At 39.4% G+C, this 16,261-nt stretch overlaps 1 protein-coding gene across 3 annotated transcripts in view; it reads left to right on the top strand.

Annotated features, from left to right (window-relative positions):
- The window catches only part of CARS (cysteinyl-tRNA synthetase), a 55,073-nt gene that overhangs the window by 13,371 nt on the left and 25,441 nt on the right, over window positions 1–16,261 (top strand). For all 3 annotated transcript variants that reach the window (XM_029582759.1, XM_029582761.1, XM_029582760.1), the window contains 12 exons: window positions 2,045–2,141; window positions 3,478–3,576; window positions 5,565–5,714; window positions 5,943–6,083; window positions 6,991–7,079; window positions 9,068–9,189; window positions 9,449–9,561; window positions 10,003–10,131; window positions 10,869–10,998; window positions 12,078–12,181; window positions 14,598–14,695; window positions 15,200–15,389. In XM_029582759.1, the coding sequence (XP_029438619.1) occupies window positions 2,045–2,141; window positions 3,478–3,576; window positions 5,565–5,714; window positions 5,943–6,083; window positions 6,991–7,079; window positions 9,068–9,189; window positions 9,449–9,561; window positions 10,003–10,131; window positions 10,869–10,998; window positions 12,078–12,181; window positions 14,598–14,695; window positions 15,200–15,389 (1,462 nt within the window). The remainder of the gene's footprint in view (window positions 1–2,044; window positions 2,142–3,477; window positions 3,577–5,564; window positions 5,715–5,942; window positions 6,084–6,990; window positions 7,080–9,067; window positions 9,190–9,448; window positions 9,562–10,002; window positions 10,132–10,868; window positions 10,999–12,077; window positions 12,182–14,597; window positions 14,696–15,199; window positions 15,390–16,261) is intronic.

Below are 16,261 nucleotides of genomic sequence, written 5' to 3' on the forward strand. Positions count from 1 at the left end.
TAAGTTAAGGAAAAGCCATGCCTTAGCTTTTTTTTCCTAAGATCCATATCTTTGACCCAACTTCCTGAACTCCTGATGAGGGACTGGGACATCCAGAACAGGGGCACAGCTGGATCTTGAAGTTCGCAAATGGGATTTCCTAAATTGGATCCCAGTGCTTTATTAATTGCAGATTCTGACGTGACTCTAAGCTGTTCCGTTACCTCTGTTCATGTAAATGTATTGCAATCTGCCTTGAGACCAGCTTTGGGGAAAAGTGGAATATTAAATGTTCATAAATAAATAAATGGACCCAGACACACTCATTCAGAGCAGTCGTCAGCATACTAAAACAATAGGTTTTCGAAAAGCCCAACCAGCACTACTTAATCACACAGAAAATATTACTAACCATATAAAACCATTAATGGCACTAAATAGAACACAGGGAAATATAAAATCCAAAGTGAATTACTGAGGAATGCAAACCAAGAATACTTCTACGGAATATAAATGAGTGAATTCTTGCCATTCTGGAAAAGCAAATGGGTCATACTAATAAATATACACCTTGCATCACATAAAAGGACCTCCATTACTCATACTGCAATGAGGCTCAGGGCAGGGCCTGTAACAGTCCCAACAGAGACAATAAGGGACCTAACATGGAGGGAAACACTAGAGCAAGGAGTATGATAATCAGTTACATATTTTATAGGTTTCAACTGGGGGCAAGAAACCCAAAAAGAAGGGTGGAAAACTCCAGAAATGCAAGGAAAGCCTAATTTTTAATGAGAGGGTAGTGGATGCCTGGAAAGGCCTGCCATCAGAGGTGGAAGGAAGGAAATGGTCATACTAATCATCTCGGGAATTCAAAAATAGTTTGTCCCCTTAAATTGGTACTAAACACGATTTCTTGCTTAAAGTGGGTGTGAATTATTGCTAAATAAAAACATGCACACTGTAGAGACTCTGGATTTCTGCATGCAGGTCTCAAATGGGAGTCCTCGCTGAAGATGTTTGTAAATGTATCCCTTAATTTAGAAATGTACCCTCTGAGGCAGTAATCCAAGTTTTTTTCATTGCATTTTATAAGCAGAGTTGTACACTTGGGGTGCGGATTAAGAATAGAATCAAATTGCTCAAGTTATGGGGTAAAAGTGAACTGAACAATTTAATGCACACTTTCTCAATCATACATTGGTAGACTACACGAGAATTTAACCTGTTTCTGGATATTTTATATACATATATGGAAAAGTTGAAATCTAAATTTGAGGAAGCTTAAGTTTTTTGTTTTATTTTCAAATAACTGCTTTCCATTTCTTGTTTTTTCCCTCCTGCCTAGTTGGCATTTGCCAGGCTAGGCACATAGTTGGCTATATTGAAATGGGTCTAGTTGTTTCACAGTGTGGAAAACCAAGAGCTTCCATTCTGTTTTTCCCTTGCATGAGGTCAGAGAGCATCTGGATGCACAGAATTAGGAAAATTGCAGAGAAGATAGATTTAAAAGTTATCTAGTTCTTTTCAGGACTGTTGCATTGGTGTAAAGCCAGGTGTTTGCGTTTCGGAAAGTTGAAATGCAACTTTAAAGAGAGTTTATTCTTCAGCTAACTTTTTAGATTTCAGGTAGGCAGGTTCTGCCACGCTGTCAGTCTTGAGTGGTAACCGTATTTGGGAAATCTCCAGATTTCCCTTGGACACTCGGGGAATCTGCATCCAGCTGAGGCCTCTCTGTTGACAGCTCCAGCCACTTCCCTTCCTCGGTAATTAGGGAATAGGAGGAGAGGGGTGAGTCTGGGGAGCAAAGTGCACTCTGTAGCTGTGATGTCCCAGCGTGGGACTCAGTTGAGGGTAGAGTGAGGTGCACAAACTTTTATAGGGGGAGTGGGAGCAGGGAGTGAAGAAGGGGAAAGAATGCCGGGATCGTCCTAACCAGCTAGGCCATTCATTCTATTTATGATGGATGTTTAACCCCACTAGGAAAACTGGCTTGATAAATTCTTGCTGGGTGGGCAAATTCCTGAAGATGAAACTTATTTTCTGCATTTCCATTTTACTCTAGGTCATACATCTCTTTTGATATTCTGCGAAGAGTACTAATGGATTATTTCAAGTACGATGTCTTCTACTGCATGAACATTACGGATATTGATGATAAAGTAAGGAATTTTTCCATGCAAACAGAATCAATAACATGAGCTAAGCGTTCCAAAGTAAACAAACCAGAATGAAAGTATATAGGCTCGAATGATGAAATCTCTCCGTGATACAACACATTTTGAATGAACGCTGGACGCACTCATTAAGAGCTATTTGGTTTTTCAATCATGTTGATTCACGGACTTTTTTTCAGGCGTTTCAAATAAGTCTTTTTAGGCAGTATAGAGTGTTATTTATTAATGTGTATGTATTAGCATTTGTAAAGCTTGTATTAGGCAATTAATGTTGTGTTTAAATAAACTTGCTCAGTACTGTGAGGCACCTTGTGCAGCATTTACAGCCTCAAGTCGTCTTGGTATGATGCTAAAATCTTGGCGCACCTGGATTTGGGGATTTTCTTCCATTCTTCTTGTAGACTGCAGAGTTAAGCAAACAAAATGTGAGTTGAAATGGATTAGGACAACCCAATTCTCTTAGCACTTTATTTGGTTACCATCACTGTTCTTGCTACAGAGCACAGTTTCGTTGGGAAAATATTAGCTCTAGCTGCATTGCTATGAGTCACTTGATTGAGAGGGGCTGATTATCCGTATGCTGGCAATAGCCCAGCCAGCTATGCTTTGTTCTCTGTTACAAGGATCGTTTGATTACCATAGGTATTATATTGTTGAAGACATGCAGTTTAATTCTCTATAGAATGCAAGATACTGCATATACCCTGATCATTTTAACAGTAAAACAATTCCTTCTTAGCCTGTACCCATGGTAGAGAAAAAACTATTTTATAGATCATTGATTTTTTTTTTTTTTGTCACTCTTTCATGTGACATTACTATGCTATTTTTTGTTAAATAGTTCACCTCTTGCAGTCTGTAGTTTTGTGAAATTTATGATGGGAGAAAGGATGGAAAAGTGACCATTGTTGTGTGCATTTACTGTACGTTATGTAATGTTTGTGATTTCAGTATGAGCCCATGGTTCAGAAAACTAGGGCTGGCTGGACTGAATAATTAGAGACAGCGCATAAGTATAGTAATGACTGTTGTCACGGTTCTTCTCTTCCCCATTCCAGTGCTCTTAACTCATAGAATCATGGAAGGTGTTTCAACCAGCAAAGTATTGTGTTACATAATATTAAACGTGCTTAAGTGCCAGTGTGATTATGCGATCTCAGGGAGAATGGCTTCAGGTCTGTGGTTTGTTTAAAAGAAAAAAGAAAGTTTGATTTCCAATATTGTATTTGGTCTTCTTTTTTTTTTTTCTTTTCTTTGAAAGATAATTGTGATGTAAAATAGAGAAGCATTTTAAAGAATGTGCTTTTCCCCCACCCTTTAGATCATCAAGAGGGCAAGGCAGAATTATCTTTATGAGCAATACAAGGAGAAGAAGGTGGATGCAGCGCAGATATTGGAGGATGTCCTGAATGCTTTGATGGTGAGCTGTATGCCATGCAGTTTGTTTTTTTTTTTAGTAAACTAGGGCTCTTACTCTAGGTTTGATCGATTTGAAATAAACAGCATGCTTTACCGTCTGTCAAGAGAACTGTTTTAAGTACATAAACAATGTTGCTTATGTTACTTTAAAAAAATAATCACAAACAGATTTCTGGTTATTTCTTTTAGAAGGTCATCAATTACTACCCATTGATTGCCCCCAAAAAATGTACAAGCACCTTTTGTAGTAACATTTTGCCAAATAAAAGTAAATAAAATAATGCACATTACCTCCCTAAAAGTAGTAAAAGCCTGTCCAAGGATGGGGAAATAATTAGAAGTGTAGGAAGTGTGAGAGTACAGCGGGGGGGGGGGGTAAGAGCTGGCAAGTACAGTCGGGGAGGGGTGGAGCTCCATTTCCATATGTGATAGAGCGGATTGGATAATACAGAGGGGGCGGAGCTAGAGAGTACAAGGAGGGAAGCTCAGTTTCCATACCGGCATGGGACAAACTTTTTCTTTCTTATAGTTAATTAGGCTCCGTTGAAATGAATGAAAGCCATGTTAAAACTGGCCCAGTAATGGGCATTAGAAGGCCGATTTTACCATACTTTAGTTAATAGGCTCCTAAATCTTCCTAAGGAGGGAGCAAAACATTAGTTTCCTAGAGGCTGAATTCTGTTTCCAAAGAGTTTTCTCATGTTCACAGAATGGGGAAAACTTTTAAACAACTGAGCGTTACAAGCCCTGTGTTTTTAAATTGTTTTCTCCCATTTTGCATCCGTGTTAGCCCTTTAGATTCAGGAAATTATTGGCATGACCAATCTTGCGTGTGTTGCCAAGATTAATACACCGGGGGGGGGGGGGACGGACAATTTTCAAAAGCTGTGAGATCTGGGTAAATTGGCCAAGTGAAAATCACTCACCCTTTCTCCTGGCTAAAAGTATGCATGAAGGGGGGGGGGGAGTGCCCACAGAAAAAACAGGTGCAAATATGGACAAGGTAAGTATTCAGAAGTTATTCAGCAAAGCGTTCGCACCTGGATAACTTTACGGTTAGCCGCGTAAGAAGCATATCCAGCTCAATAGCAGGTCTGACTTAGCTGCATAACTAGCTCCTCGCCGTTGCACCCGCATTCTGCCTGGCATTTAAGCAGCTAACTACGTATCTGACTAAGTGGCAGCTGCTGAATGGGGCTGGATATTCAAACGTTGCCACTTATCCTGCTAAGCGGTGCTGACTATCGTCCTCTATGGGTAATTTTTCTCAAAGCATTTTGCAAAGGGAAAGTTTTTGCTTGTATACTCCTTTTGAGATTAGGTGTAATGTCCACGGGTAAAAGTACCATCTATGTGGCTACTTCTGAAAATTGCTCCAGAAATGGTTAAAGGGAGAAAAATACATATCGGTGATAACAAAATGCAACTACAGAGTACAGAATGGACAAGGTTACCCTTGTGCACAATACAGTAGGGCAGATGTTGATTTTCATGCAAAAAAGATACTGGGATGATGGGGAGGGGAGAATTATTACTCTTTATATTACTTTTGCCTCTGCCATTAATCTGATTACTTGTTGAATTTCCCAACAAAATACTTCCGATTTGTAATGGTATTTCAAAAGATAGTAAGACAGTTTTAGATAGTATTAGGTTGATAGGTCCTTGGCTCCAGCATTAACAACTTGGTAGCAGTTTCTGTGTTTTCCTTTGCTAGTTAGAATTTCTCAGTCCTTTTGAAGCAGCACACTGTTCTCGCTGTGACCACATCTTCAGCATACTTATGTTATTTATGCGTATTTGTTATTGAAAACCGTCCTGGTGCAGTGTGTAAAAAAAATTGTAAAATAAATGCAGGCATTTTTAAAGTTCACCTATGCATGTACCACAAGTAATGCAGAGATTGGCTCTGTAATAGTGAGCTGCATCTTTCTGCAACACGGCATTTCATTTTAACCCAGAATGATTTTATTTTTTAAATGTATGTAGCCTTTTTCAGCCAAACTAAATGAGACGACTGACCCAGATAAAAAGCAGATGCTGGAAAGGATTCAGACTGGAGTAAAGGTTGCACTAGCACCACTAGAAGAGGCACTACAGCAAAAGCTCCCTCCAGAGTGTGTCGTCAAATGTGCAGAGGTGAATGTCTCTGGCTTTTGAAAGATACTTTTCGGGTCTTTGCACAAATAAGATGACAGTACTGTGTTTGTAGCTTACTTCTGCTTGAAAATGATTGCCTGTTTAACAGTTCCCTAAATTTCAGTCTCTCTTTGTCTGTCTCGTACATGGTGGTTTTGATTATAAAAGAGGGAGGGCTATCTTTACAAATATAAATATCTGAATGAGTTTTCTTATACTATTTTATAGGTACTGTTGGAAGAAGCCAAGGATTTGCTGTCTGACTGGTTGGACGCCAAGCTTGGCAGTCTGGTGACTGACAATTCTATTTTCTCCCAGCTCCCTAAGTACTGGGAAGGTGATTATCACAGAGACATGGATGCTCTGAATGTAAGTATCTAGTGTATCACAACACCAAAGTCTGTGCAGATGTTGTGGATCTCTGATACGATTGGTGCATTTGTATCTTTGCTGTCTACACATTGATATTTCCTGAATGTCTTCAGAAGGGAGAACACAGCATCTCATAGACTAACAGCTTTATTAAGGCATAAGCTTTTGAGGACTAGAGTCTCTACATTGCTTTAATAAGATGCCACAGCCTCTGAAAAGCTTTTGCTATTGCAGCCCCTCTGGAAGTTCATAAGTGAGCACAGCGTGCTGTGCCTTTCAGACTGGGCTCTCTCTTGGTCTTGGCTCACTTCATAGGATGAGCCGTCTGCAGATAGGAGCATAGTGGCAAACACCATGTAGAACTCATTCACTTTTAAAAGTATAAAATAAAAGTTGTGTGTGACAGCCTTCAAGAAGCTTGAAGAGTAAAAGGGAGATAAAGCAAGGGGTGCATTGTAGGTAACAAGATGGGAATCTACAGGAAGCCTTTCTTGTGGATCCTTCTCTGTATGGGATTGTAAGGCCCTCATTTTATGTATTTATTTAAAATATTTCTAGTCTGCATGATCTTTAATCCTAGGCAAGTTACAGTAAAACATAGAACCAATTTACAAACAGATAAGACCTCCTGTCATTAAGTGCTACCTCCTCAGCTCCAACCACATATCATGATATGATATGGTTTGTTTTTTCTTCTAAATATACCTTACATCAGAAGAAAAATCCATCCCAAGTATGAAGCTTTTATCTGTAAGAAGATACATGTAGATATAATCTTGCATAGTGAACGGATACTTCAGCAACTGATTTGTGCATTGGTTTGTACAGCTATCAAAAGAATCAGCTTCATGAAATTTTTTTTCCTGATATGATTCATGCTTTTGCCCTTTTTGGTGTGTTGTAGGTGTTACCTCCTGATGTCCTAACTCGGGTCAGTGAATATGTGCCAGAAATTGTGGAATTTGTCCAGAAAATTGTGGAGAATGGCTATGGGTAAGAAGACTAAAAAAAATTAATTTTACTGTGTTAAGCTTTGTCACTTTGTATAATTATATAGCTGTGAATTTCCAGAAAGCAGAAAATGAAACTACCCTTTTGAACTGCTCCATTGCAGGATTTGATATTGCAACGTCTCGGCTGCATCATTTGTGACCTTATTTATTTGATCAAACTCTGTGGCAATGCTACAGCTCTGTTTTAGAATTTGTGGCTCACAGGGATATAAAACACTGAAACCTACAGAAGTACAATATGGATCCTATTATTCCATTTTAATACAGTTATGTGCAAAGGTTTAGGCACCTCTGACACAACCTCTGCCTGGTATGAAGCCTAAACATGATAGTAACAATTTTGCATTAAAAAATGCAGAAAGCTATTTGCTGATTTTTAACAGACCATTTGCTGATTTTTAACAGATGTTATGCCTTCAATTAGTTAGACTATAGTTGGCCAAATATTCTGACACCTTCAAACCTCTCAGGTTGTGATTGTTCTGGACTACTTTCAACAACCGTGAGCTCCTCCAAAGCAGCAGCTGTCTGAGTATTTGAAAATGAAGATAGCCTCTTCCTGCTTTGTAAGTGAATTATTATTATTTTTTTTAAATCTATAAACTCTTCTAGCTAGCGGTTTCATCTGTCAGAAACGTTAAGCAATGGAAGTTACATGGAACTGTTGAAGTCAAGGCAAGATTTGGAAGACAAAGAAAAATGTTAGCTAGAACTGCTTGGAAAGTAATCAGATCTACAAAACAGAACCCACAGACCACTGCAAATGACCTACTAAAAAGTTTAGCTGACACTGGAGTAGTTGTCCATAAGTCCAGTCCAATGTTTCTTACACAACAGTATTCTGCAAGGGAGAGTTGGCAGAAGGGAATTGTTTCATCTAAAGTATGCAAAACAACCTTAAAAAAAAAAAACCAACCCAGAACTTTTTGGAGCATATCCTAGAAGCTAATGTCTCACATTCAGTAAAGTGACTGAGGTTTGATATTTCAGCAAGACAATGATCCAAAACATACCTCCAAAATCAACCAAGAAGTACTTACAAGAAAATGTCTTGGATTGGTCTTTGAATATTATTGATAATCTGTGAGGAGATTATTAAAAATCTGTGGAGAGTTCATACAAGGATGCCTAAGAATATGCCTAAGCTAAATAGTTCTTCAAGGAAGAGTGAGAAAATGTTCCAAAAGCAAGAATAGAAAGGTTCTTAGCTGGCTACAGGAAACTTATAGAAGGTGTTGCAAAGTACTGACAAAGGGTGTGCAAACTTTTCACACATGCCATATTCATTTTTGCATTATTTTCAGTCTTTTAAAATGAATAAATAGCTGTTGTACTGTTTCATGTAAAAATTACTATCTTGTTGACCTTTGTACTATGTAGAGGTAGTCCGTTTCTGTTCACTTTAGAGGTTCATTGAAACATACAATGTGACCAACAATTCCTAAACTTTTGCATACAACTGTACCTAATCTATAGTACATTATTGTATTCTAGGAAATAAGTGCTCATATAAAGCTTTTATTTCAGTGTGTGCTGTTACAATACAGTTAGAATCTTTGCATTGTGCCTTGCCTTGTTTACCCAGTGATTTTTAATATACATTTTTCTAGGTTTCTGTCCTCTTCCACTTGTGCTCTCTGCACAAGTGGACAGTGACATGTTGTGCTTTAAATATTGCACCATAAAGTCGTTTATTTTTTATGTAATAACATTTCTGAATCGCTTTCCAGACAGAAACTTGCTCAAAGTGATTTACAAATCATGACACACAAAATTACAATTTCTTAAAACAAATAGTACGTACAACATTTATACTAGGTATCATTATAATGTGCTGCATTTCCCATTATTCCCCACTTAACTGAGAATTCCCACTGCTGTGACTGTTTCTTACCTTGATGTATGAAAATACGTTTCCTGTTGAAAGTTTTTGTTTTTTTTTTTCCTCAAAATGTTTTCACCTCCTAGGTATGTGTCGCACGGCTCTGTCTACTTTGACACGGTGAAGTTTGGTGACAGTGCGCAACACTCTTACGCTAAGCTGGTTCCAGAAGCTGTGGGAGATCAGAAAGCTCTGCAGGAGGGGGAAGGTAAAGGGAATGTGGCATTTGGGGTAAGGGGCAGGCAGTATTTGCTTCCGTTTACAGCAGTCGTGTTGCCTTCTCAGCTCAGTTTCCATCATCCAGTCGTCTTAAGCTGAATGGAAAAAAATAGATGAAAATCCTGCTCTTTTTTTTATCAATGCGCTGCCCCTCTCGTTCTCACTTCGGGCTGTTTTGGTGTGATCTCTGGAATTTATTCAGTCAGTGATCACAAAAGAAAGGTTTACTCATTTTTCAATTTTTCCAGGTGACTTGAGCATCTCAGCTGATCGCTTGAGTGAGAAACATTCTCCAAATGATTTTGCTTTGTGGAAGGCTTCAAAACCTGGAGAGCCATCATGGGACTCCCCTTGGGGAAAGGTATGGGGTGATTTGGATCTCAAATTCTGCTGCAGCTGGGTGCACGTTTGGTCTCTGATTATAAACTTCCAAAGCTTATCTTTAGAGTCTTCTACTTAGAAGTTTTTGGAAATGGAATTGCCTTGAGTATATATTAGGGCTACAGTGTAGTAAGCAGAGTTTGTATTATCAGCGGTACATAGTCCAGTATCAATTTATCAGACTCGTAGCTTAGAAATGAATATAAAAGCTAAAGCAATGCAGGACTTGAAAAGGGCTAGCACATCAAAAGAGTATTGTCTTGCAGTGTGCCAGCCAGGATGGTGGCACCGAGCCCTTTCCAGAATAAATGCTAATGCTGTTGCATCTGGGGCCCCTGCTTCCTCAGTTGTGTGGTCTGACCAGCGTCCAGTCCCAAGGGAACGAGGGAATAGGCTTTTAACTTTATTTTTGCTTGAACAGGGTCGGCCGGGTTGGCATATTGAGTGTTCCGCAATGGCAGGATCTATTCTGGGCGAGTCCATGGACATCCATGGAGGAGGGTTTGATCTCAGATTCCCTCATCATGACAATGAGTTGGCCCAGTCCGAGGTACATTCCATGTTAAGTAATGTTCTTTAACACATCTGCAAAATGTTTACGAAAGCTGGCCGTTTGTGATTAATTGGCTGGTTAGCTAAATGACAATACACGGTGCATTGTAAAAAAAACTGCCTTCATAGAGATACATGCGGAGTACTTAACAGCAAAGCCTCCTCATGGGAGCCAGGACCTACCATTTAAGAATAACATTTTAATTTTAAATATTTTGTACGTAGCAAAATGTGTACAAGAGAACATGCATCAAAGTCCTCTTGATTTCTTACCCAGAAATAACATTTAATACAACTTCTCCATCAACAATAAGGAAGTTCCCAATCTGTAATGTGACAGTTCTGTGGTGTGGAGATGAGCAAATTCAAAACTCTCAAGAAAACCTAGGACAAACACAGAAGATCTGTGGGGGAGAGGAAGGGATTAGAAAGCTGAGCAGAGCTGGATGGGTCCTCATGTTCTGTGTGTCTCTCATGCTTTTATTCCTTTCTGGGGTCAAGTGTTTTACCAGAAAGCCATCTCACTTAAACACATCGGAACAAAATGTTACCACATGCTAGCGGACCAACACACCACAACGCGATGTTACTCTTATATCTCCTTAAAACAAAAGAGTGGAGCGTGATTTTCTTTGCCACGTAATTTCTTTACTATGTCTCTTTGTGTCAAGATACGGTGCCAGAGGTTGAAAATGAGTGGTTTTCTTTCACCTCTTTTTTTCATTTTTGCTGCAGGCATATTTTGACAATGATCACTGGGTTAGGTATTTCCTGCATACCGGCCACTTGACAATAGCAGGCTGTAAAATGTCCAAGTCTTTGAAAAACTTCATCACTATCAAAGATGCCTTGAAAAAGCACACAGGTAAAATCACAGCTTCCTACAGAGCTAGCATGTATAGTGTCATGGTGTAAATATTTTTTTTTTTCTGTTTAAAGATTTTATTTATTGTTTTAAAGATCAGTATCATTCATGTGGTGGTAAATATTTGCCATAGAGAGGTGCAATGCTCATTTTTCTCACATCGGTGAATTGCTGGTAATAGTTGTACCATATCATCAAAATCCAAGGATCAGCAGGATTGCTTCTTTGACTAAAGAAAGGGGGTGGGTTGGGATAGGCTGGGGAATGTTATGTAGAAAGATTCTGTAGTTCTTATTTTTGATTTATGATTCAGGATTTATGTAATATTTGCTGTTTATTATAATGATGACTTGAACAGTACAGGTTTAATTCTGATCTATTGTAAGTCGCCTTGAGCAGTGTTTTTAATTGGGAAGGCAGAGTATAGAACTGAAAGTGCTACTCTTGACCTGTCAGTGATGGCCCTTTCTGTAAGACATCTGCACTCCTGTTGAAGCCTAAACACATCACCTTCCCGCTAGACAGGAAAAATGAACCTGGGTTTCCTGCATCGCAGTGCACAGCACTCTTCCTCTGCTACAGAGCCAACTTGAGCTTGTTGGCTAAAAGGGACTCATTGTGGAAGTGTCCTTCCTCAAACTCCAATACTGAGGGAACTTCTGTGGCATCCCTAAATCATACCTTGGGAGTCTGGGGAAGAGGGAGCATATGAGAATGGTGAGCTGATTATGGACATGATTTGAGCTTTTGACTATTCTTGGTTAGTGAGCGAGATGGTGGGTCTGAAAAGTAGAAAGTTTAGTATGCTGAATTTGTACCCCAGTACTGTGGTTTTGAGCCTAGTTCTCAGGGAAATGCCCACATAGTCTGGGTTTCAGGATATCCACAATGACCATGCATGAGAGAGATTTGTTTGCAACCGTTTCCATTATATGCAGATCATTATGGATATCCTGAAAACCAGACCAACTGGATGTGTACCGAGGACTGGGTTGAGAACCACAGCTCTATAAAATGCATAATTTAGTATCTGGTGAAGAAACAAAATTAACTCATTACATTTTTTGTCGAATTTCCAGCTCGGCAGCTGAGACTTGCATTCCTCATGCATTCTTGGAAAGATACGCTGGATTATTCAAACAATACAATGGAATCGGCTATACAGTATGAGAAATTTATGAACGTAAGGATTCTTTTCATAGACTTAAAGTATTTGGACATGCAATGTAGACTGTGCGTGTTTGTTTGTGACCAATGGGAGTCTGCAGACTGAACCACTGAAAACAGAGGGACCAGGTATACAAACATAATATTACATGCCTTTAACACCCCGTCTCTTCCCCCCCCTTCATTTCCCCCTCTGTTTCTTTTCCAATGTCTCCTCTCCCCTCCCCTCCCTTTCCCCACTTTACTTCTTTCCAATTGCCGTACAAACCATTTTCCAAAGCAGAGTACTTTTTCTAATCATTCTTCTAATAACTACCATGCAAATGTTTTAATTTATACAAACCACTTATCTATTTATGTTATACCAATTTTTACTTTAAATGCTTAACCAAAGTTTTTTGATTTTTTTTGATCTGTTGCTGTTCTGTTCTGTGTTTTATGTAAAGGACTTGCCTCCGCAGCAGCTCTCTATTCTGTTATATGTAAACCGGTACGATGTGTAAACGGCTATCTGTATATAAAAAATGTTAAATACACTGTACAGCCGGGACATGTCTTTAGAAAATAAACGATGCACTTGCCATCTCTTCCATTTCTGGGGACACATTCTGACTTTTTGTTTTCTGCCAAGCCTCTTCTGAGCATTAACTGTAATTGTTAAGCTAATGAAAGGCCAACTGGTAGTGGAAGAAGCACTGTGTCAGCTTCAGGGAAACCCACATGGTTCTTTGTTAAAACAAAGGGGTGATTGTGAAATGTCTGCAGGTAAAAGCATCCGCAGGCTTTGCTCCAATTTTCAAAGCAAACGTGCACATATCTTTTTTTAAATTGCACCATGAAAAAGTTCCCTTGGGATTTATGCCTACATTTTTCCGCAGGTAACTTTTTTTTTTTTTTTTACTCCCTACAAAACGTGTTTCTGCCTCTGAGCCTATTCCCATGGATAAAAGTGCAAGCTTTGTTAATCCCTACCCACGCCTGGGGAAAGGGCAGGCAGTTTTCAGTCAGTTGACCTGGGAAAATGGTGTTTGAAAACTGCCCCCAATACCAGTCTGTTTATTAAATTCCATTGCCTAAAGTTAAATACCAATGTTTTACTTCTATGCAGTGTTCCCTCTAAGGATTAGGTTGTTTTGTGTGCAAAAAGCCTATCAGTTTTTATGCTTCCAGCAACCCAATCCTTCAAGGGAACATTGACTAAGTCCATCCTATAAAATAATTTGCCTAATCTACTAACAGCAATTACAGCCATAAAATATGAATGAAAAAATATATTTTCTGCATACAAGAGAAATTAATAAAGAGCAAACTTTCGTTTAAAATAGAAATGAGGAAGAGAGGACCATAATGCCAGCGATAAGTAACCATCATTTTCACAGCAAGAATTAAAAGTACACAAGAACCGGATCTTTAAAATCAGACAGACCCTCACCTAATACAGAATAGAAAGACCATAACAGATATAAATAGAAATGTGCCAGCAAAAAATGTATTGAAAACCAGAAGCCTGACTGTATTATGCAGTGCAACAATAGAAAAACAGAAACATCATCAAGCAATAAAATCGAGATATAAAACATCATTCATAATAAAATCATACTAATAAAAAGAATAAATGTTAAAACAGGTGACGAACAACCAATAATTTAAAGAACTTGATAAATTTGTTCCAATATTTCTGACACCAATTAAAGATTTCAAAACACTTTATGAATAAAACATCCAATAATTTAAAAATGTTCTAATATTTCCCCCCAAAAAAGTTTTCAAAACAAACATCAAATTACACCATACTGGGATCTTTTGACTTCCAGTAACCCTGAGATTGATGTGGATTGGGGAAGGTAGAGCCACAGACTTCTCTTTCTCTCTCTCTCTCTCTTTGCCCAGCACGTTTCTTATGGTACTGTGTGAGAGAGACTGGTTGGAGCACTTTGTCTTCTTCTGCTGTCATTATAATGTTACTCACGTACACACAAGTTTTAATATAGGTTGTCACGTGCCTGCGTGCACACAAGCTCTCGCACAGTATACCCATACATGCATGGCCTCTCTTCTGCTTCAGGCCACAGTGGCATGAGCTCCACTGCAGCCTCAGACAGCCAACTTTTCATTTCAGAATGTGGTGGGATGAGCTCCACTGTGGGCACCCCACCCCCAATGGCCTCTCTCCTGCTTCAAGCTGCAGAAGGATGAGGTCCACTGCGACCATGCCAGCCTCTTCTCTGCTTCAGCTGTGGTGGGATGGTGCGCAGGGTGTAAAAGTTGTGTGTGGATGCACAAGCGTGCACCTTAGAGGGACTTTTGTTTTATATGGTTGCAGCCCTGGGCAATGAATAGTGAAAGTGTCCTGTCTCCAATGGGAAAATAGTATCAAGGTCTATGAGTAGCCAAGACCTTTATACTACACACTTCTCTCTTTGTTTCTGTAGGAGTTCTTTTTAAATGTGAAAGATCTTCTTAGAGCACCCATTGAGATCACCAGCCAGTATGAGAAATGGGAAGCGCAGGAGACAGAGCTGAATAAATGGTGAGTGAGATGCATTGATCACAGTATGAGCTACCAGTCCCATGCATTCCGTTGTATTGCGTGTTTTGTGCATGGGCAGCGCTGGGCTTCAGGTTTCTACGTGTATTATCAATGCGCAATCCGTAATAAGTGCTAGATGGACTTGGTCAATGTGAAGGAGAAATCTGAGGCCAAATTCAAAAAGAATTTTGCCATAGGCTCATCATGGACCCTCCCTATTTTGCACAAAGGTAGTCCTTCATTTTATTATTCTTCCCTTTCCAGATGTGAAATAGAGGGGGGGGGGGGGGGGTTTTTCTGGTCATGATACCTTATACTAGATCAACATAAACATTTTCTAAAGGTGATTGTGTGTGAATGTTTTAGGTCACACAGGTCCTGTCTTCAAATCTCAATGTCATTGGCAAAGGGAAAATGGAAATGTAAATCGAATTAAGTGGGATAGTGTATCTTTTAGAATGAAGTTATGTAAAATTTACATTTTTTCTTTTTATTTTTGAGTAGTTTCTATGAGAAAAAGTCGGCTGTTCATGAAGCATTGTGTGATAACATTGATACCCGCACCGTTATGGAAGAAATGCGATCTCTTGTTGGTCACAGTAACTGCTATATTGCTGCTAAGAAACTGGCCAGACAAACGCCTAACAGAATGCTGCTGAAGAGTATTGCTCTCTATCTCACCCAAATGCTAAAAGTGAGTGATTTCTACCATACAAAACAGATGGTTGTTACTACAAAGTTTAGCAAGTCTCCAGAAGTTTACAGTTTAGGTCTGTTTAAACTATAGAGAAACTAGGATAGAGAACCTATTTACATTTTAACTAATGTTAATCCACCTTTGTATGCTAGGGTGCCAGTTCAGATACTGTTCAGGTCAATAGTGACATGAAGTCATTATTATTCTCTGAAGGCTTTCAGGTGGGGTTAGGGCTGTGACATGAACTGGTGTCTCTTTACAAAAAAAAGAAACAAACCTATCATCGCAACTGGCACCAATTGGCTCCCTTGTTGGATGAACTGCAAAGGAAGAGTGTTTGTCTACCACATTGGAAATGAAAGCAAAGGGCAGACTAGATGAGCCTTGCAATCCTGATCTGCCGTTGCAGTCTGCTTCTCCGAAGACAGCAGGATGTCAGTCCTCTCGCGCATGGCTGACGTCATCTGATGGAGCCCAGCACGGAACGTTGATCTCTGAGATTCTAGAGCTTTCAGCTATAGTCCTTTCTCTGCTCCCTAGGCAGAGCTCCATGGTCTTCCTTTTTCCGTGGAGCATGTGGTTGCGGTATCAACTTTGCTCTCTCCCTCACAGCTACTGGGGTTGCAGCAGCTGTTTTTTCTAACAGGCCTTTGTTTTCTTTGTTTTTGGGGTTGTTTTTTTTTTCCTTCCTTTTATACCTTTTGGTATTTATTTAGTGTGTTTGTTTTTCCTTTTCTACTGTTTTGAAGCCTCTCTGCTGGCTGCATGGTGGGCTTAATATACTGTGCAGCCTGGCAGGTGGCTCTCTTCTCTTTAATAAATAATGCTTCATCTGCAGCTTATTTGTGTTATCCTTTCCTTTTAATTTG

Source organism: Rhinatrema bivittatum, chromosome 17 (assembly GCF_901001135.1).
Source record: "Rhinatrema bivittatum chromosome 17, aRhiBiv1.1, whole genome shotgun sequence".
NCBI classification, from domain to species: Eukaryota; Metazoa; Chordata; class Amphibia; order Gymnophiona; family Rhinatrematidae; genus Rhinatrema; species Rhinatrema bivittatum.